This window comes from Harpia harpyja, chromosome 11 (genome assembly GCF_026419915.1).
Source record: "Harpia harpyja isolate bHarHar1 chromosome 11, bHarHar1 primary haplotype, whole genome shotgun sequence".
Lineage (NCBI taxonomy): Eukaryota > Metazoa > Chordata > Aves > Accipitriformes > Accipitridae > Harpia > Harpia harpyja.
Window position 1 is genome coordinate 23827650 of NC_068950.1, and position 21829 is coordinate 23849478.

Below are 21829 nucleotides of genomic sequence, written 5' to 3' on the forward strand. Positions count from 1 at the left end.
AATGCTGCTTGAATAGTTAGAACGGAATAAAAAGATAAGGTAAAATTGGACATCGAAAATAATGGCAAATTCCATTCTTACAATATGTTTATCTCTAGATGAAGTGCAAATTTTCAATATTCAGCAACAATCAAAAGTCTATCACATTTTTCATCCATATTCACCTTAACAGCTCTGGCCAAACTTCAGCATAGCTGAAAAATTCAGATAGCATTCTACATTTTGCCTCCAGTACCCCGTTATTCCTGCTTCTGCAAGTCTGATAAGAACACTACAATGGAAAACACCATCCTTGCAATCTCCTGTGTAGATCGGAAAATCAAGTTTTTTTTCTACCTGACATGGCAATTTGTCTTACATTGTTATCATATGCCTTCATTGCTTATATTCATGGGTTTGATAATATGGCATCTACACCACACTTGATCTGCTATTATACAAAAAACTGGCCAAATTTAAAGGACATGAGTATTGCTATTGAAAAGTCACACATAAACATTTGTTTGGTCATGTTTGGGGGTTTTTTTGGTTTGGGTTGGTTTGGGGTTTTTTTGCATGACCTTTCATGACCTAATCCCCAAGCCCTGATCCTGGTACCATTCAGATATGCATGTGTGGAAATGTTAAATCTGTGCTTTAATGTTTTAAACACCAGGGTCCTGAACTGCACTCTACTGGTTTGATATGTTTTCCTTCTTCCCACACAGTTGTATTCTAGGAAGAAAGCAATATAATTCCACAATTAATTCTTACCTGCTGTGACAGTGCCCCCTCAGGATAAAGATCATTTTTTACATTAACACACTGAAAGCTTCCACTGTGATTGACCTTAACGACACTGACAAATTAATTATTTTGCTAGTCAATATGGCATGGCAGCTTAAATGTTTGAGCAGATACCCAGCCAGTTAACATGCATGCTGCCATCTGCTGAATATGACAGCAAGGGATTTGTACTACTCTCTCTGAAAGAAAAGCTGTGTAGAGCTTTCCAAGAAATATGTTATCAAACCCCTCATTCATAGCTTATTTCAGAAGTCAAATAAAGACTGTTCAGGTTCTGTACGAGAATTGGTAGTATCTCACATTTCTTTGATCCACAGGTTTAAAATGAAAAAGGAGACTATCTCAGAATTCATTAAAGCTTTCGTTTTGAGCCCACTGCTTAACAGCTGGAACTAGGGTATATTCAAAAAGATCATGAGGTTTATGTGAACACTCATGCAGTGCAGATGTGGGCAAGGGAGTTCATAGTTCATGTAACAAACTGTCAAGACTCAGTGTTACCCTGATTTAAAGAGCTCTCCTCTGGCTTGAGATAAAAAAGTGGCAATAATGTATAAACCAAAGTTCCTGAAAAAAAATGGTCAGGGGCCAGCACAGAGGAGTGACTTTTTTTTTTAAATTAATTGTGAGAAAGCTTCATGCCATTTGTACAAAGACTACAACTATCTTCTGAAAAAAAGCAGAGGCATACTAAAACTCCATATATTTTTTTTCTTCTTTGCATCAAATTAGAAAACTGAGTAATTTGTACACTACTGTTCCCGTAAATAAAAATATACATCAAATGAGTCTAAAACTATATATATATACACACATAAAAATATATATATACACACACCTAAAACCATATAATATACATCATATTGGTCCAAAAATATATACTGATAGGAAATACACCACCTATTTTTTCTCAGATATGTTGAGGGATAAGATAGGTGGCTCCAAGTCCCACACACAGCAGAAGAGGCAAGCCAGTTCACCACTGTTCACACTGATACAGGATCATAGGATAATTCAGGCTGGAAGAGACCTCAGAAGGTCTCCAGTCCAAACTGCTGCTCAAAGCAGGGTCAGCTGCGGAGTCAGAGTTGGTTACTCAGAGTTTCATTCAATCTGGTCTAGAAAACCTCCAAGGATACAAACTGTATTACCTTGCTGGGCAACCTGTTCCACTGCTTGATTGTCCTAATGGTTAAAAGGGGTTTCCTTATGTCTTGAAACATGGTATTTATAGCTTTTACGCTTCCTGAATATCAGATATTGTAGATATGATTCACTTTTCAGATACACTAGTTGTAAATGAGGGATAGCTGTCCAAAAATTACTGGAATGTAAACCAAAGTATGAGGGAAAAACAAGACCTTTTGCTTCAAAGCATAGTTTTATTACAATTATTTATTATGGATGATTTAATCCACTTACTCCCTCTAGAATTTACAAATGGGCTGATATCCTACAGAAAACTGAAGAAAATCTTTATAAATTTTCCTCTCTAAAGAAGAGATACTGTGTTTACTTCGACCAAGTATCGTAGCCAAAGCTATGAATGAGTGGAATTGGAATGAATGGAATCATTTTATCTGTCCCTCTGTTGCTGCTGTGCAACAGGATAGGAGTAAAATCAAAACAAAACTAGAGCCAACTCTCAAGCATTTGGGGTAACACTGTGCAAATGGAATATGATAAAAAAGGGGTATCATGTCCCACATGCAAGTTATAGTCTCCTGAATTTGATATTGCATTGAGAAAATAGAAAACGAGTGACACTGTAAATTGTGGAATGCAGAATTTGCTGAGCTGTTAAGCCTACCCAGCGCAACTCTTAGTGAGCTTTGAGACTTGGATGGAGCTAGTTTGGAGGTCTCTTCGCTCATGACAATTAGTGTATAACCTGGATAATCTCCTTACAGATTAAGAAGAGCAGATACCATTTGATAATTGCCAAGAGACACACCAACTTGCTTTTTAGAAAGACTTACTTTAGAATCTGACAAATGTTGTATGAAGTAAACCAATATACCTTTTTTAAATATTTCTCTTCCTAACATTTGCCTTTTAAAAAGCTGTCGCCCTACTTAAACTGATCTCAGGAAGAATACTGACACATACCTTTCACAGCCACAATCCCACATCAGTATTCAAATTCTAACCCTACAGAAGCACCAGAGGAATGCCAGCAAGCATCAGCTTAGATGATTACTTTTTTTCAGACTAGTTGTATTCTAGCATCCAGCTGGAATTAAAATATCAAATATGTGTCAATGTCCTCGTTTCTGGTGGGATAGAGTTAACTTTCTTCCCAGTAACTGGTATAGTGCTGTTTTGGGTTCAGTATGAGAAGAATGTTCATAACACACTGATGTTTTCAGTTGTTGCTAAGTAGTGTTTAGACTAAGTCAAGGATGTTTCAGCTTCTCATTCCCAGCCAGCGAGAAAGCTGGAGGGGCACAAGAAGTTGGGAGGGGACACAGCCAGGCCAGCGGTCCCAAACTGGCCAAAGGGGTATTCCATACCATGTGATGCCATGTCTAGTATATAAACTGGGGGGAGTGGGGCTGGGAAGGATAGCTGCTCTGGAACTAACTGGGCATCGGTCGACGGGTGGCGAGCAATTGTATTGTGCATCACTTGTTTTGCATATTCCAATCCTTTTATTATTACTATTGTCATTTTATTATTGTTATTATTATCATTATTAGCTTCTTCCTTTCTGTTCTATTAAACTGTTCTTATCTCAACCCACAATTTTTACCTTTTTTTCCGATTCTCTCCCCGATCCCACTTGGGGGGATGGGGGTGGCGAGTGAGCGGCTGTGTACTGCCTAGTTGCTGGCTGGGGTTAAACCACGACAGTCAACTAACAAAAATTATCATAACAGTGCCTGAGTTTATGTCATCAGCTATAACAAGCATCCTTCTTGGCTATATGGGACAGAACCACGAATATTGCAATAATACCACAAATAGCACCATACTACTAGGTTCTTTTAAAAACTGAAACTGATTAAAAATCAAAGCAATGAACTACTGTATTACAGAAAACACCCACCTCTCAAGCTCATTTGTCTTTGTGGCAAGTTCTTACGCAAACTTTTCTTTCTCTGTTCCAGCAGAAATTTCTGCACAGAAGACAGACATGAGATACTAGATACACTGACTCTTCATTTGGGGAAAAATATCATGTATGAAGGCAACATTCACAACCTTAAAACAGAACAGAACATAAAATCCATCAGAATGTTTGCATCATAATTTATAATCATGACCTAATCTTTCTTCTAAGTACTTGTGCCCTTAAGTGATTATGACAAAGACTGGTATTGCAATTGAACTTTTAGTAGTAATTCCTTGTTATTATTTTTATTATTTTGAGAGCCAGTCCTGCAGGATGCTGAGCCCAGGAACTCCCCAACGATCAATTGCTGAGGATACTCAGGTCCTTTCAATTCCCACAAACATCATGTTGCTACACAGTGTTATTGCAAGCAGCCTCTTTACTATGACACTCTGGTCAATAAATATCCACGTATATGCAATGAGACACAAACTAGTTTTGCTTGCATATAAACATTTAGAGAATTAAAATGACTATCAAAATAAATTCATAAATGTGTCATCATACAGCATACTGCTCTGTCTTTGTTACTTTTGCAGCATGTATCTGCAAAGTACATTATGTTCTAAATTAGAAGAAATATTTAATATTAAAACATTCTAGAGATCCCTAAGACTTAGCTGGGGAATTAATTTTCTGATCATCAGCTACTTAGCTCAACTTTAAGTGTGACTTGACAGGCTGCAAATTATCTATTTTAAGAGGTAATATTCAATTTTAAATTATGCCAACTGAATATTTTACTGTTTAAAAATTATATTATTCCTGTTCATATTGAGTAATCATACCTTCTCTATTTTCAAAATCTGTCAGCCAAACCAAATTTCTGTTAAACAATTGACTAGATTTTACTATCTGCACTAGAATTCTGAAATAAAACATTTCAAAATTAGTTCTCCAAGTTTCATTTGTTCTATGTGATCCTGCAATTTTAAGAACATCAGAGAGTTCATCAAGAATACATTTACTGTCTTTGTGATCTTTTAAAAGAGAATCTTAATCCTTACATTTTATGACATTTAAAATTATAAAAGTCACACGTAACCAATAATACACTCTAAGGCCACTCTGATGGGATACACTGTATTGTACTTGTCCATATTGGAATGGGAAAATATCAGAAAGCTTGTGAGCAGAGTTCCATGATGTTCTAGGAAAGATAAGCATTTTTGGTAGATAAGCATTCTTCATATATGCTCTCACTTTCATGAAGAATGACATTCTTACATTTCAAACTGATTAAATCTTTAATTACATGTTTTCATTTCTATTTATACAGTAATTGAAATTTAAATATAACTGATTTGTAAATCTGAAAATACTATAACCATATGGTGCTCTAAAGTAAAGATGATGTTAACTCCTAGGAAGCCGGAAAGAGAATTTATTTTACTAATTAGTTTTTGATGCATAAAGTCCTGAATAAAAAAAAAAAGCATAAATGATACCTGAAAGAAAAACAAAGCTAACAATCACTTTATAGAAATATTTACAAATATTGATATTCATATTCGCTTTAAAACAACTTACATTTCCACAGAGTTAAGTTTTTGTTGGATTTCATACGAACTCTATAAACACCTGGGAATACTTTACTAGGGCAGTTTCTTCACCAATTAAAATTAAGGTCAAACTTCAACAAAAGTAAATTCTAAATACGGATCAGTTTTAGACAAAGAGCTGGAGATGTGAAAGAGGTGCTTAACTCACTAGTTCTCTATTAAACCTGTCCACTTCATCCAGTACCTAAATATTTCTGTACATCTGTCATGGGCTACTTTGCTTACTTCATAGAAGCCAGTAACAATATGCTGATTCACAGCTACTTGCATCTACAGTACACTTCACACTGGCACTAAGAGTAAGCTTATTGGGAAATAACATTAGTATTGCAGTTCTTCAGAAACTTGAATTTTAACTATTTTACATGCACTCTTATAGATATATACACAAAGGAAGGTAATTTTCACAGGAAAGTTCCTAAAAAAACTCTGAGTAACAAAAATTATTTTAAAAGGTTAACTTTAAGAGAGCAGGGAGTAGGAAAAATATCAACTGCTAGATTTATTTTCAATAATTATTTAGTCACCTTTCAATTTTGATAATGTACAGAAAAATAAAATACATTTTTCAGGTATTAGTAGGATTTCAGAAAATACTCAGTGTTGACGTAATTGTACAATTCTATTTAGTAAAGTAATCATCACTAGGACAGTTACACAGAAAAAACATGCTTCTAAAACTTCATTTCAATATTGCAACTAACTAATATAGCAACGTGGATTAGGAAGTGAGGTTGTAATATTGACAGATTCCAAAAAAGATGACTCTCCTTACAAGACTAATAACTATAAAGTATATTTCAATCAGATAGCAAAATCTATCCAAATATAAGCATATTTAATAATTTACAGCAGTCCTGAATTTTGTCCCATATCTGAAATATCTCTGTACTTTATTTAACATCCATGTACTCTTCACTGGCTAAATTAAATAAATCAGTATTTTACTGATTTTTCTCTTCACTTGATTTAACAACACTTCAAGCAATCTGTTTCTCTCACGTTCCTTAGAAATGTAATCAAATATAACATCTATCATAAAAGTTTATCTTCTGTATCATTGATAGTTTAATTTTGTTTTTATCTTTTTCTCTCTTCATTCTCATTGAAATATCAAAATCTCTTCCATAATGAAAGACACATTTATGCTCTCCAAGGACATTTCAGCTCTATTAAAGTCAACAAGGGTCAGTATTCAATGCCTCTTCCCAATTCCCTAAACTTTTCATTCTTATAATAAATATGGAAAATGCCTAAAACTCCAAATCTGGACCACCTTCCTAACTTGGTGGAAAATTCAACACCCATGAAATATTCAGTGTACATATAAGACTGATTTCATGAAAAATTTCCTTGTCTAGAAAAAATATTTTATAGCACTGCAATTAAAAATACAGTTTGCAGGTGTGACCTGCTATAAATAAAGACTGTCTTTCTACAGATGCATATATATGTTGTCTTTTATCATAACTCCCGTCAGTACTTTTGAGCTGTCAAACTCAAGATTGCAGAACTTGGAACTTATGTATATATAATTCAGTACCTACATCCAATTTATCAACTTCAGTTTCCCATGTACCCAAGTGAACAAGTATCTGTCTTATTCCAACTGCTAGCAATATGTCTTGCAATATGGTATGAAAAAGAAGTTGTTATAACTTTAGCCACACACTGAGAATATCCTTCACTATCTAGACAAACTGTACCTAGCGTGTCTCCATTTTGCTAATACTCTGTCACTGATGCCTGCAAGAAAGCTTTTGATATCTCTTTTCTTCTCCCTCATGACTATTTTACCCTGACTGCAGCCATCTCCATGCAAGGAATTCAAGAAGAAATGTAATTCACATAGAATTTCATAGGCTTTAAGGATGATTAAAAGCTTTGTTAGAGATCCTCAGAATCAGGTGATCCCTTGCCACTTTGGGGCATACAGCAGAAGTAAAAGCTTCTCATATGGACTTGAATTTTGTTTAATTTTTCAGATACATTTTAAAAAACCCAATTATTTCAGGTACTAATTGCTAGTGATTCTCACCACTCTTCAGACAGTCTTTTCTGACAAAAGAAGACTTGTCAGGTTGCTAGAGGGTAGAAGAGTAAGTCTATTACATATTTTCTTTTTCTTCTTAATGTTAAAATCGAGTGAAATGAATTGTGTCACTTTATGCCATCCTTCTGAAACACATTTTGGTACCTTTTCATATATCGAAAAAATTATTAGTTTGTAACACATAAAAGTATCGGAGGAGTTCAGGATATCTGAAGTCTCACTTTTTTCAGGGGCCTGGGGAACCATTTGTTTTATTTTTAACGTGTAGTCTTCAATATTTTACTGACTTCAAAGACAGATATTCCAAGCAGCATCAGGAAGTGGGCAAACATACCACATCACTGAAGCTCTTCAAAAAGTTTGCATTCTATGATTGATTTAATAATTCAAATATTTTGCCGATTTTATCTATGATCAACTGAAAAAAGGAAGGGGAGAAAAGTGTGGGGAAAATAAAGGTAGGGAAAATAAGAGAACTAGTCACTGAGGTACACTAGAAAAGATCTAAATACCTTCATACCTGCCTTTGTGACTTTACAATCTTTCTTTTTTCATAAGAAATTGTTTCTTTTGAAAACACCATTCACTTTGTCCTTTGGAGAACCTCAGACTTTCCATGCTTTGGTACTGTTACTTTACTTATTATTGAATCCATATTAATATATGCAGCTGTCCCTTTTTACATTTTTTTATTGTTATTTCATAGAAAATACTTTTACATCTTTTCTACAGAAAAAAATTAACTAAACTAGTCTCCTTTCTGTATCTTTTATATTTTCTTTGTAGAAGGAAATTCAGTAGAGTCTGTATCAGAGGGGATTCTCTTTCCACTGTAGACCCTGGAATGTCAATGGAAGCTCATTCACAAATTCTATAATTTCCTTTTCTTGTCACAAGGAACTACACTTTGTAGATCTACCTTCCATGGAAATGAAAGACTGTATCTTTGTAAAAGATACTGCTAAGCAAAAGGGGGCTTCTCTAAGTCATCTTACCATAAAACATAAATTTTGTTTCACTCACAAAAGAAAATCTAGTTATTTTAATCCTAGAAGAAATGCAAAACTCAAAAATATAATAAACCACTGTAGGGAAAATTAGCACTTTTGATCTGAGAACATTATGCAAGAATATGCAATCTTTTCAGATAGCATGTGGGCAGAACAGTTTCTGCTCCATTTGTCTTTCAGCGGTGGTCTTAATTCTTGAAGACAAAAGGCACCAATCTTGTAGACTTGGAGAGAGTAAGTTAGAAGATCACGCCCTGACCATACTCATCCTAATAGACACTCAGCCAAAACACCCTCCCAAGCTTGGATTTTTTCTTTATTTTTTATACTGAAGTTTTGCTTCTTTAAGGATATTTTAATGCTATTTTTCTCTTTGTTAAGATTACATGGTACCTAAACATCCACAACACCTTTGGCCTTTCTGTGCTAGCTGCTGAAAAAGTACACAATGTAGACCCCAGAGAATCTAATCAAGACAAAAAGAAACGCCAATGGTAAAGCTAATACGTTTTTACCATGTAAAGCTGAAAAACTAATCTAGGACAATCTTAGTCATAATCTTACAGCTAAGGTTACCCTGACCATAGATCATAAGCTCGAGTCTTGTAAGGGAAAATAATTGAAACATTGACGTACTTTGCCCATGCTAACAGGATGGTGCTGTTGTAAGCGTGATTTACATTTGGGCCATATTCAGCTGCGCTAAATGTGCAACCCTGAGGAGGCCAAACCACATCCCTGCCTGTACTTCCTCACCTGTAGCTGTGGAAGAGCGACCATGAGCTGCTGCATAGGCAGACAGGAGCCCACCCAGAGCCTTGGCTAGCAAACCAGCGTGGCCCGACTACAAACATGCTGGTTGAAGTAGAGAAAAGGAAACTCCTGACCGCATGCTGCAGTGTGTCCTTGGGAGGGATCCCAAAGGACTCCAACCAATGACCTCCACTAACCTTCAGGCCTCCCCACCACAGCTCACCGGCCAATGCAAGGAGACACGACAGTCCCTCGCCGGCCCATAGTCCAGCTGGAAAGCAGAGTGGTAGCTTTCCCCTCAGGAGGGCTCAGGCAAGCCCTGACTTAACTTTCCAGGTGGGGGAGTGAAAGGGCGGGATCCCCCAGACGAAAGTCCTCTTCCTGCTGCGGCACCCGCAGCTGCCCACAACAGCGCGCCCTTGCCCCTTGCCCAGTGCCACGGTGCCAGGGGGTGCTCCTTTCAGGAGAGCCGCACCTACCCGCCCGCAGCCAGCGGGAGAGCCGTGCCTGGCTGCACGCTGCCCTCCGCGGAGAAAAGAGCCTCCGTCAGCCACCGCTGGGGGGGGGAAGAACGCAAAGTTTGAGCGAAGGGCCACAGAGAGCCGCGCCGTGAGGCGGGACGCGGCGCGCCTTGGCGGGCCGGGTCGCGCCTCTCCTCAGCGCCGCGGCTGCTGGCGCCCCTCGGCAGCCCAGCCCAGCCCGCCACCGCCTCCCCGGCCGCTCCGCGCTAACGGTTCGCGGCTCCCTCACGGCGGCGGTGATGTCACATCCGCCGCCCGCGCCCCGCGCCCGTCCAGCCGCGCTCGCGCCGCCGCCTCCCCGGCCCAAACTTTTGCGGTGGGCTGGCCGGGGGCGGAGGGGAGGGGCGGGGGTGGGACGGGGCAGCGGAGCCGCTCCGGCAGCACGGGCAGCGCCGTCCTCGCTCGCCCTCCCCGCGCCGAGGCTGCCCGCGGAATGAGCGTCCCCCGGGCGGCTGCCGCTGCCGCCTCCAGTCGGGCTCCGGCGGGCAGGCAGAGAGCGCGGCTGCCGGCGCGGTCGCTGCAGCGGGAGCGGAGTGAATGACCGAGAGGAGCGGCGCGGAGAGGCAGCCCCGGGATCAGGATGCGGGCGCCCGCCAACATCCTCAACCTCCTGCTGCTGTCCTTGCTGGCCGGCCTCGATCCGTCCAAGGTAGGAGCCGGCCGGGCGCCGCGCCGCGCCCCGGCCCGGCCCGGGCGCCCCCGCGGACGGCGGGTTCGCCCGGCTCCGCGGCGGAGGAGCGAGGCGGGCGGTGCCGGCCCGCACACGGCGTATGCGGTAGCGGGCGACGCGGCTCTGCCGGGCGGCTGGGTGGCTGCGGGGAGAGGCGGGTGCGCGTCCTTGGTTGTCCGATCGGCCAGGCGGGGGAGTTCGTGGCGGAAACGGCTGTCCCCGGTCCCGGGATTACCGGCTTCCCGGCGCGAGGCGGGGACGCGCCGGTGCCAGCCGTCAGAGGGGCTGCGGGCGCGGGCACGCTGCAGCGGGGCCCGCGGCACCGGCGCGCAGAGCACGCGCACCCTACGTCCCCCGCAGCCCCGATCTCCCCGCGACCCCCCGGCACCGCCCCAGGCAAAAGTTGGATGGGCTGCACCGAGGGGGGGGGCGGAGGGGCCTCGGGACGGCGGGGGCAGGGCAGGGCAGCGCGGCGCGGGGCTCATCCCCTGCTCAAGGCCGGCAGCTGTCCAGCCGAAAGGAACAGCGACTTCTCCGACTCAAGGCAAAGAGGTCTGGACGGTGCTCGGTGACTGCACCAGTTCTGGAGAAGCAGCTAGGCACTGGAAGCAGGGATCGACAGCCTCCGACTGGGAATAAATTTGTTTCGAGTGGAACCGGAGGCGTCACGTGAAGACACTGGTGTCGGTACTAGAGGCACGCTCCGGGCTGCTGCAGAGTTTCGTTATTTTCAAGTGTGTTCAGGTCACCAAAAGATCACGTCTGATACCAAAATAATGATAAAAGTAGACAACGTGGTTTAGCCGCGTAACCTGCCTTGTAAAGGTGATTTTAGATTAAATCATTAAAAAAATCAGAATTGCACTATACTGCTTAATAGCAGTAATGACAGAAACCCCCTAGGCCTGCAGATGTCTGTAGTGCTGCATCTTACAGATGTAGAACTTATCTCATTTGTCTTTTTGTGCAGTCTTGTAACTGTGAGCATCATAAAAAAATAACGAGAGAGAAAACGTTCTTACAGTATTGCAGTCCGTTACCAGCAGCAGTCCGTACCGTGTTGCCACAATTTATATTGTATGTTGCTGAACGTCACTTTAGTGATACCATTTAGGTACCAGACAACCGTATGAGGCAATGTTCAGTTCTTCAGGCAGATTTTTTCCTTTAAAATAAAAGCATTAATACATAAATTAATCATATACAAAAATGTACTGAATTTCCAACAGTATGGAAGCCATGTTCCTCTAAAAATATAAAGATAGAACTTAAAAAGCAATTCAGTGGAAATCTGATTTACAGCTGCAGTACTCTGACCACTTCTTAATCAGTAAGATACAGTGACAACTTAAAAAAGCAGGAGGTGATATAGGATTAATAACATTAGCTAAATAATTAATTATATCAATGTTATTAAATAGGAGCTATTTGAAAGTATCAGCTATTGCTGTGTCTGTAAGGAGACTCATCAGTCAATGCACGGGAGCTCCACATCTGTGTGAATAGCAGCACATGGTCACATTATAATTACAGGTTTCCACACACTCGTTTTCTTTATTTTTCTATCTTCTGTTACACTTAGCGAGATCTATTAAAGTTAAGAGACTTAAAGAGACTGCGTGAAAGCAGGAAAAGCAAAATTTGTATCACTGTCTAGCCACAGAAGAGTAAAACCATTAACGAAGCAAACAAGCTTCAGCTGGCAGAATTATTCTTTTAGTTCAGGTGTCAGAGGTATGCTCCAAAATAACAGGGGGAAGAAATGGTCCATCCTACTTGCCCGTCACCATCCAGCACTGAAAAGTAGGATGGGCCACTGGAATGAAATGGCATGAATTAACTTTTGAAACTTTGCTTCTAGCCCTTTTTCTGTGGCATACTGTGCAGAGGGCATAAAAATGGCCTTTTATTCATCACTGCATGTGACATTTTCAAGGTTATTAAAATGTTCATTGCAGGCTCTTTTAACTTTGTGAAGGGGTCGTGAGCCAGAAAGCTCGAAAGTCCTTAAGATTATATAAATATAAGAGCCCTTAATCAAAGTCTGGTGTTTATCAGAGCTAAAGTGGGTTTTCAGAAATAAAAACATGACATCAAGTGGTTACTCAGATCCTTGCTTAAGATGCCACACCACATTAAGCATTAAAAAGATACCACATAGCAGATAACCATTTAGTTTTGTTGACGACGAACAACAGATTTCATATTTCTGTGAAAAATGATGTATGTAAAAATGTTTACAGGATTTTTTAGCAAATAAGTACAAGTTGTGATTGAAATCTCAGTTTAGAAGTAGTGCTCAGTTATTTATCTTGCCTTATGCTAAATTGAAATGGAATAATAATTTTCTGCCCTGCAGGTTGGGAAGCAAATATATCATATGAAATTAATTGTAGGAAACAAGGGGATGTTAAATTCTTTCTTTTCCAGAAAGAATTGTGCGATATGCTCATGACTAGACAGACAACTTTTTACATGCCCTTGACACTCAAAAAGTATTCAGGCTTATGAAAATAAATCACATCAGACATTTCAAAGTATACACAATACATTCCTATTCATGTCCTACATAATTAATATTCAATTTATAAGTTATTTTACTGATCAACTACTTTAAAATAATACCTGGGGAAAAAAGCTTTGATTTAGTATCAGGCCATCACTGACTCAAGACTGCTGTCCACAGGCACTCTTACTATGACAGGGCTTTTATGCTAAACTCACTAGGTTATTTACTGATAGGAAAGTGTTTAAGTGTCGCCATCTTATGGTAAAATATGTAACAAAATATGTATATATATATAGTTTATTCTTACATCTCCCATTAAGATTTTATTTCAACCATAGTAATTCATTGCCCATGCTTTCGTATTTGGGCGTTTTTCTGTTTGTTTGTTTTGTTTTTCCCGCTAAACACAATATAGAATATTGACCAGCTCTGGAAATTCTTTAACAAGTAGAAGACAGCTCACTACTGATTAACTTTAAACATTCTTCGTGCTAATTAGAGAATATAAATTATAAGAGATTTATTAAATGTTATATCTGTTGATTTGTTTCTAATTTTTCTCTGTATTTACGTAGAAAAAAACCCCAAGAAAATATAATTATTCATGATAATATATTTCAGTAAAGTCTTATTTCCAGCAGGGTGGGTAGATATGCAGCAGGAAGCCAGCTATAGGGGAAGGACTTGGAATATAAAATCTTTCCTTTCTCCTACACTTAAGTGCAGTATCTTAAAAGAAAGAACTATTAAACATTAGGAAATATTCTAAGAGTTACTGCTAGATGGCATCTCTGTGCTGCTTTTCTACAAGCCTGGAGTTTTCTGTAATGACCTTCAATAGTATGTAAAGTGGACTTCTTTTATAAGGGTTGCTTTTGCTGGTCATCATTTGATAATCACAGTAGTATAACCAAGGAAGCCTTTTACAAGTGATGTAATGCTGCTCCACATAGACACCAAGCTCAGCAGGTTTCAAAGTCTAGATGGCTTTTTTTTAAGTTTCGTTTTGAAAATTTAAATAGATCTGGAAAATATGTTCTTTTTTCAATGCAATTAATGAACTTTATGCCTTTAACTTTTATAATGGCTGTATGTCCTACATCTGTTGGGTTTCGGTTATTTGAATTTCACAAAAAAATGCTTCAGAAGCAGTCTGTCAAGTACAATCCCAAACAGAAGCTAAGTATAGTATCATTAAGGACAGTCACAGAAATCAACTGTTATCTGTATTCATTGCTTGGGATAATAGGATGCTTGGGAATATTAACATTAAGAAATAAAAGCAAATTTGAAACCAGTCATCTATTTCTGAATGGTTAATTAAATTTTGCATTTTGATCTTCAGAATGGCTGTGTTTCTAGATTCCAAAAACCTAAAATTTTCACACATAATCAGACTACACAACTAGCCACTAAAATCTTTCTTTTTCCCAGATTTCAAGAACTTGTCAGTAGGAAGAGTGTGCTGCTTTAATGCTGCTTCGAAATACAAATTAATTCATCCCTGTTGTGAGATTTTATAACAAGAATACTATATACAAACAAGGATTACCACAATACACTATTTTTGTTGGAAATATGACTCATAGTACTACAATACACTGCAAAATTAAATGGAAATCTCATTAGCTACTTGGAAATTGATTTACCCCGTTTCCTATAGTATTAGTAGTTAGTCAATATGAAAATCGTATATAATTATTTAGCCTGCTGCATGATTTAAGAATGCTCTAAATCCTTAATTGCTGAACGTGGTCAGCTCTCACTTGGTATCTGCTTTCCCATTGCTGAGCAACGTGATTCAATAGCCCTTGAAGGACATCTTATTGCTGTCAATATATCGTGGGCCCTCTCCCAGGTCTCATTCCAGTTATGTTACTCTCACTCTAGTAACTTCAGTCAATGGATAAAGACCAAAGACTGTTGTTAGCACTACTGGTTCTTCCTGCAATGGTCAATACAATGACTTCTAACCTTTCAGTCCTGGAAAAAAAGATGCTTCATAGATTTCCTATTCATCGGCACTCAGTGACACACATCCACCATATGTTATATAAAATCACAGAAGTAACATATATTAAGATATTATAAGAGACTATGCAAAAACACACGAGTGACATCTGCGTGACTGCTAGCTCTTCTGGTGCTATCAGACTTCACATAGTCTTGAAGGGCTTTTTAAAACTGTTGATGCTATGTGAAGAGACCTTTTTTTTCTCTAGCTAAAAACAGATTCCTCTGTTGTTCACTACTAATATGACTGCTACTTCTCTGAACACACATATAGACTGATTATATACATTATATATAATCTCAAAAAAAATTTATATATGTATATGTGTATACATATACTAAGTAATTCTTTTCTTGCAGGAAACAATTTCCCACTAGATGCATATTGCCTTCAAGTAACCGGGCTTCCACCTTTCTTCTATATTTGGTCCAGTCATAAGCCAATAAAGGAGGAACAATTCACAAAATATGCAAAGAAGAAAAAGCTTAAGCAGAGAAGGTGGCTGTCAGGAGCAGAAAATGCAGTATAACAGCTATTAAAAGAACATCCAGCTATAGCTCTAAAAGTGGTGTTTCTAGTTGGCTACAGATTTAACACAGTTACAAATTTCAAGTTCAAATCCGTGAAGTTCATAAGGGGCCTATTAGGAAATGAACAAGGAGTCCTCAGAGAGGGTCCAGTCTATTTGGGGCACTGAAATCCCCCTTTTCAATACTGTAGTATGACAAAAATGCTTCAGGGCATCACTTAGACATTCTTACTGGATCTTCACTGAAAGCCAGGTAAAATTCAAAAGCCTTGTGTAAGTCTTTGAAGCAGTAGTCTGGGAGGAGTCCTCTCAAAGACCATCTTTCACAAGAACAGCAATCTATCTTACTGCTTCACTCCACAAGGCAGTGGATTTCTCGTCTAAGATAAAACCTAGAGGAAGTGAGGACTTTGTGTGCCTGGGTTTGAATACAGAATTCTTTTCATGAAGGAGCATTCAGGAACAAGCGGAAAACTCCTCTTATTTATAGAAATGAACTGAATATTTCAGAAATTCTTGCATTTAAGCTTAAGTGGGATAAAAACAGAAAGAAAGAACATACCTCAGAACTCCAGACCAGATCTATTATTCATGTTTTTAAACCAAAATGTGTGACACAAGCACATGTTTCTTAAATGTTCCACCTAAGAACCTAGCCAGCAGAATTCTTAGTCCTCCAAGCCAGTAAAAAACAGAAATACAGTAGCAGTACATATTACTCTTAAAAATACTTTGAATGGTCTACAGAAAAACATTCAGGAGTTAAACATATTTTTGTATTTCAAGAATTCTGAAAGAAGATCAAAGAGCTTAAATTGTACTCATTTAATTTAAGGATACAGTGTGCACTACTTCCCACATGGTCAGCTAATAAGTGTGCACTTGGTTCACCTGCAGAATAGAACAATTTACTGTTCACCTGATCTGACCTTGTTTTTCAAAATAGAGTTCTTTCACAAAAAAAAAAAAAACCAGCACCAAATCTGTCCCCCTTCAGTATTTTTACTCACTTTTTTTTTTCTAAGAGGAAATTTTCTTAATGCATTCACAGGGAGATCTCTTAAGAACTCTCAAAGTACACAGCATCAATCTTCATGTACTTCATCCTGGCATTAATGATGTTTTTTTGTTAAGTTTGCTAAAAAGAAAAAACAGGTGGCACATGTCTTAACCATTCCTTTATTCAGTCAGCTGGGACATTATCCTAACCCTGGAAAGAAATTCATTTTCTAGAGGGCACAATTCTTCTTACTTCAGTACTAAGTTATCTTTACCACCAATTCAGATAGTTCATTCTTTTGTTTATCATATTTGCACTGGAACACATTGAATATTAACCAGAAAGGACGGTGCATGTTATCCAAGTAAGAATATAAGTGAAACAAGTGTAAAGGTGGCTGTTTTGAGTGAAAGCTGCATAGAACTCTAATTTGGAAACGGACAGAAAGTTGTAACTTTAACAATTCTGATTATGGCGCATTATTATCTAGCTATCTGAAGGACACCCATCCACCACTGATGGCCACTTGATACCTTTCACTGTCTGAAATAAAGGAGTTACCCTCATTTCAAGATGCAGGAATCAAACATGAGTAGTTCAGTTAAGCGAGCATTTGTCTCTGTTCATGAATTTAAGATTCACATTACAATGTTTGGGTGATGGTGAAGCAAAGACAATTCTGAGATTATTTCTTAATCTTGTGCACAGCATGGTGTCAAGAAATGTCTCTGAAAAAAAGGAAGACTGATCTTGGACGTGACCTCTTACGTCACAGCATTACTTCCAAGAATCAGTGACACTTCACTGTAAGCATGGACTGGACCTTCAGATTTTTTCACTAGTGACTCCAATCTTAAAGGCAACTGAACTTCTATCAGCAGCATAATTTATCAGAACACTTGAACCTATTTCAAAAACATTACTATTTTTATTGTCATTGTTTTATTCCTGTCATTAAAGGTTTTCAAAGTCTAGACTTGGTTTTGTTTGGAATTGGAGAATTCATATTTCTGTCTGAAAGAGACACCAAGACACCAGAATGCAAAATAACAAGGCCCCCCCATATGGATTATTTTATCCCGATTTGTAAGACCATCTCACTGGGAACAGTACTGAAAGATGTTTTAATAAATAGGAAATAACCTATTTATCAAAGAAAGTTAGTACCATTTGTCTAGCTAGCTCTGTGTTGACTAAAACTAAATGATCTCTAGTCTTCTTTACTGGCCAGCTTCTAGAAATAGTCTCATAGTAACTACCTTTTCTGACAATATGACTGATCCATATTAATGAACTAAATACACCACAAAATGTGCATGCTTAGGGAAGGAAACACAGAGCACAAAATGTTGGTCATACAAGCAGTTAACGTTGAGGAAGTAACTGTATTAATGGATATGGGAGTATACCCAATAATTTGCTTACTTAAAGTTTCATGGTGGTATCACCATCACATATATTTTTTTCATACTACCCTGTGCCCTCTTCAACTTCATGACAGAGGTTTACTTATCAGAAAAGCAAAAGAAACAACTAGGTATATTTTGCACAAGTCAGTAAACAATCGTAAACTGGAACTTGAGTTACAGTCAAAAGTAGGTTGAATAGGAAATATGAGGCCTATGGATATGGAATTTCATAAACTCCTACCCAGCTGCTTCTGTATCTATGTCTTTTCACAAGAAAGAAAAACATATTATGTAATTATTCACAAAATATGCACTCCTATTTATTTAAACATTTTTCTTGAAGAGAAATTAAAAGTAATTTTAATACTCTGACCCCTTCTGAGCCTTTCTCAGGCTTTTAAATCACTTAAATAACTAACCTACAGCAGCGCCAGATAACACAAATGTAATTTTTTCATCCTGCATTCCCCTCAAGAACAGTCATCTGTCTGCTGCACTGGCTTCTAACCAAACAAATCCTTGTAACTGTGAATGCAGCTTTAATATTTCTGTTTACTTATTTCACTGAAAAGCATGTATCGGTCAGCATAACAGCAGCTTAAGCAAATTCTGAAAGCAAGTAGCCCTCTTCACTCCTATGGTTTTGGGAAATAGTGTTTACATTCTCCTGAAGCTCTAAAGTAACCTATAAGGGGGGAGCCAGAACAATTGGAAAAGACTTGCTCAGTTCAGAGGACTGCAGCTTAATGAACTCTCTTATTAAATGCCAATTACAATACTGTGAATAATATTATTCTTAAATTATTGGTGCATGTTATTAAAAAACAGAGTTTTATAGAGATTTTCATTGACCTCCTTTTTTAGAACCACTGCCTTAGGAAAATACTTTAAAATGTGTTTCAGTGTATCATTTTCAAGGAGATAACTAAGCACTTAAATAATTTTCCATATATAAAATTGGACATGTTATTTGAATTTGGACTTCAGTTTTAAAATTGGATTTACAGAAATATGAACTTCAGTACATTTAGAATACATTAATATCTATGGTTACAGCAAATATTATTGATTTGAGTTCTCATAAATGCAAACCTGTCACACACTCGCTTACTCATATTAAACGGGGTTGTTCAGTCTTAGCCTCCCTACTGCAATTATTTTTTTCCTATTCATTTTGTATAATCTCTTACATATTATTCTAACAAGTCTACCTTCTTATAATAAGATTTTGTACATTTTCAATATATGGTATTGAGACCTTTCCAAGAAAATACATAGAAAACAGCATAGTTGTAACCTTGAGCTAGTGTACTAACAAACAGTACATAGAATAGATGATAGTATGAAAAATTTAGATACAGCTGTAGATACATGCACTCTCAGTTCTCAAAGCAAGTCTGTGACAGGTTTGAATTTATAATGAGATCTCAGATCAATATTATTTGCTGTCATCACAGGTATTTCTGGGCACTTGCTTAAAGAATACAGAGGTGCATGTCAGGGAGAGTAGCAAATGAGCATGTTACAACAAATATGCTTTTTCTGAAGCATAAAGTAGGGAACTTTGACTATTTAGTAACTAATGCATATTTGCAGAAATCAACTACCCATTATGTCTGGTGTCTTATTACAAAAAGGTCAAATAAGCTCAGACATCACAAAAGTCCACAACTATATTAAATAAGAAAAAACACAGATATTAAGTATTATTCAAATTATTCAATCAATAAAATCATTGTAGAAATGAATGACAAAATACTGGTTAATGAAATCAGAGTTGGTAAGTTCTTAAGTTTTCCTGGAGAACTCTGACCTTATAAATTATTTATAATATGCCCTGCACATATTTTACTCAGACTGACAATGAATTGAAAGCTTTTTGGAAATACCTTATTCGGAGAAAAGGTTTCTGAAAAGCAAATTTAAGCCTGAAAATTACTTCTGTCACCTCAACTTAGCCAAGGAATTATTTTAAAATACATGTTTCAAAGAATGTTCAAAATTGTGGTTGTTTGCTTCAAGGTAAAATTACATTTCTTATGGGATCGGCATCATTCAACGGATTACTTTCTTTTGAGTTAGCCTTTCTGATACACTCAGTGGTTTACTTTTTAAATCAGTAGCTATTTTTCAGATACACAAAAAACCTTGTTCAAGGTGTCAGTTACAACATTATATTCACTTTATTCAGCCTGGAAATAATTTCTATTCTGATAACTGATTTATCTTGAACAGCAGTGACTTAACATACTTTCAGGAATGAATATACTAAGAGGAGTAAAGGGCTGTGCAGACTTCCCCTATTACTGGTCTCAGTGCATTCCCAGGATCTGTTCTAGGGCTCTGGCTACCCAATCAGGATGTCTTCATGACAACAGTACAGTAAAATCTGCCAAAATCAGAACCTTGAATAACTCCTTTGGAGGTTACCCCTGCTGGTAATTAGTAGTTCAAGACATGCATATACAGAAATTAAATGAAAAAAAAAAAATTAAGTGCAACTCAAAAAGAAAAAATCATAGTGAAATGTAGTGTAATAAACCTAGTTTTCCTGAGGACAAACACAGGGAATGATACTAACCTTTCAGTCAGTCAATACCAAATTAAAATAATACTTGGTAGTTGCTCTTTCATGGCAAATGCATCCTTAAATACATGACAAAAACCTTTTCATGAACTCCTTAATAGTCTGAAGCTGTTTTATACAAAACAGGTCATGAAACTTTATCATCAGTGCAATCAGAGGCCTTTGGAGGTCTTCTAGCCCATACCTCCAGCATTTCAGAGCCCCTCTCAACAGCAGCTCTAACTTTCAGCAATTTCCACTAATTTGGTGTCATTCTGCTCCATCATCCTGAAGACATTAAACAGTATCAACCCCTCAGCAACGTCTCTCACTACCAGCTGTAAGTTAGACTTCAAACCACTTTGCAAGATTGTGATTTTTATTATCAAAAAATGCAATGACAAAAATGCTGACCCTTTCTCTGGAAAAGGCTAAATGTTTACTTAAGGAAGATAAGATCTCTATCTCATTTTACATTATGCACTCTATGCCACCAATCAATCTTTTTCATAATCTCTCATTTCCAGGGACAAGTTATCTTTATTATTTCTGATGTTTATTTCCTGCTCATTTATGAAACATGTTTAATTCACTATATCTATTTTTATTGATTTAAAGATATAGCTTCTATTTTAAATACTCATTTCTTATAAAATTATTTCTGTTGGGGGCTGTGGAGGATTAAGGAGTAAGGGCAGAGGAAGTGGCTGGTTTATTTTGATTTAATAACCTTTCTATAAATTAATCCTTGAGCATTTGTATCAGTCCTTTCAGTCAGAAGTCCACTATGGGAAACATTTGTTTCAGAAGTGCAGCATCCTCCATTATGTCCACTGTGTTTGCTTTGGTGTAAAACACTGCTGGACAATAAATCATATTCACAGTAGCAGCAATGTTCTGCCCTTTGTTTCAAGCAGCAAAATACAACTTTAGCCAGAGGACATATATGCTTGTTCTCCTCCTCTTTCTCAGTGAAAAAGAGGATGCATGTGAAGAAAATTTTGAATGGAAATATTGACTGAATCAGTGTTCTCAGAATGTCCCATTTATTTAGACCATGGTGGTTATCTTTTTTAAATACTAAGGACTCCCTTGTCTAAGGTGGTCTTTCTCACCTCAAGGACTCAAAAATGAAAAACTATTGGCTGAAACACAAAATCATCATTAAAAAGTATTTCATGAAGTGGTAACTTTGCTTTTGTGAGTGCCACCAGGGACTAGATTGTGGAATTTTGGAGTGGGCAGAGGAGTACAATTTCTTCTCCCAAAATGCTTGTATTCTTACTGCAGTCGGTAGTAGCTTTCTCCCTCTTCCTTCTCCCACTCTGAGCT

General features: G+C 38.0%; 1 protein-coding gene and 1 long non-coding RNA gene across 2 annotated transcripts in view; one reads left to right on the forward strand and one right to left on the reverse strand.

The window, feature by feature from the left end:
• LOC128148454 (uncharacterized) overlaps positions 1-4224 on the reverse strand; it is a 174028-nt gene extending 169804 nt beyond the window's left edge. Inside the window, exons 1-2 of the long non-coding RNA XR_008237287.1 lie at positions 3836-4224; positions 754-828 (exon numbers count right to left, since the gene is read on the reverse strand). This is a non-coding gene — a long non-coding RNA (uncharacterized LOC128148454). The remainder of the gene's footprint in view (positions 1-753; positions 829-3835) is intronic.
• Positions 4225-10157: 5933 nt separating this feature from the next.
• The window catches only part of OLFM3 (olfactomedin 3), a 68451-nt gene continuing 56779 nt past the window's right edge, over positions 10158-21829 (forward strand). The window contains exon 1 of the mRNA XM_052802294.1: positions 10158-10449. Coding sequence (XP_052658254.1) covers positions 10381-10449 — 69 coding nt within the window. The 5' untranslated portion in view covers positions 10158-10380. The remainder of the gene's footprint in view (positions 10450-21829) is intronic.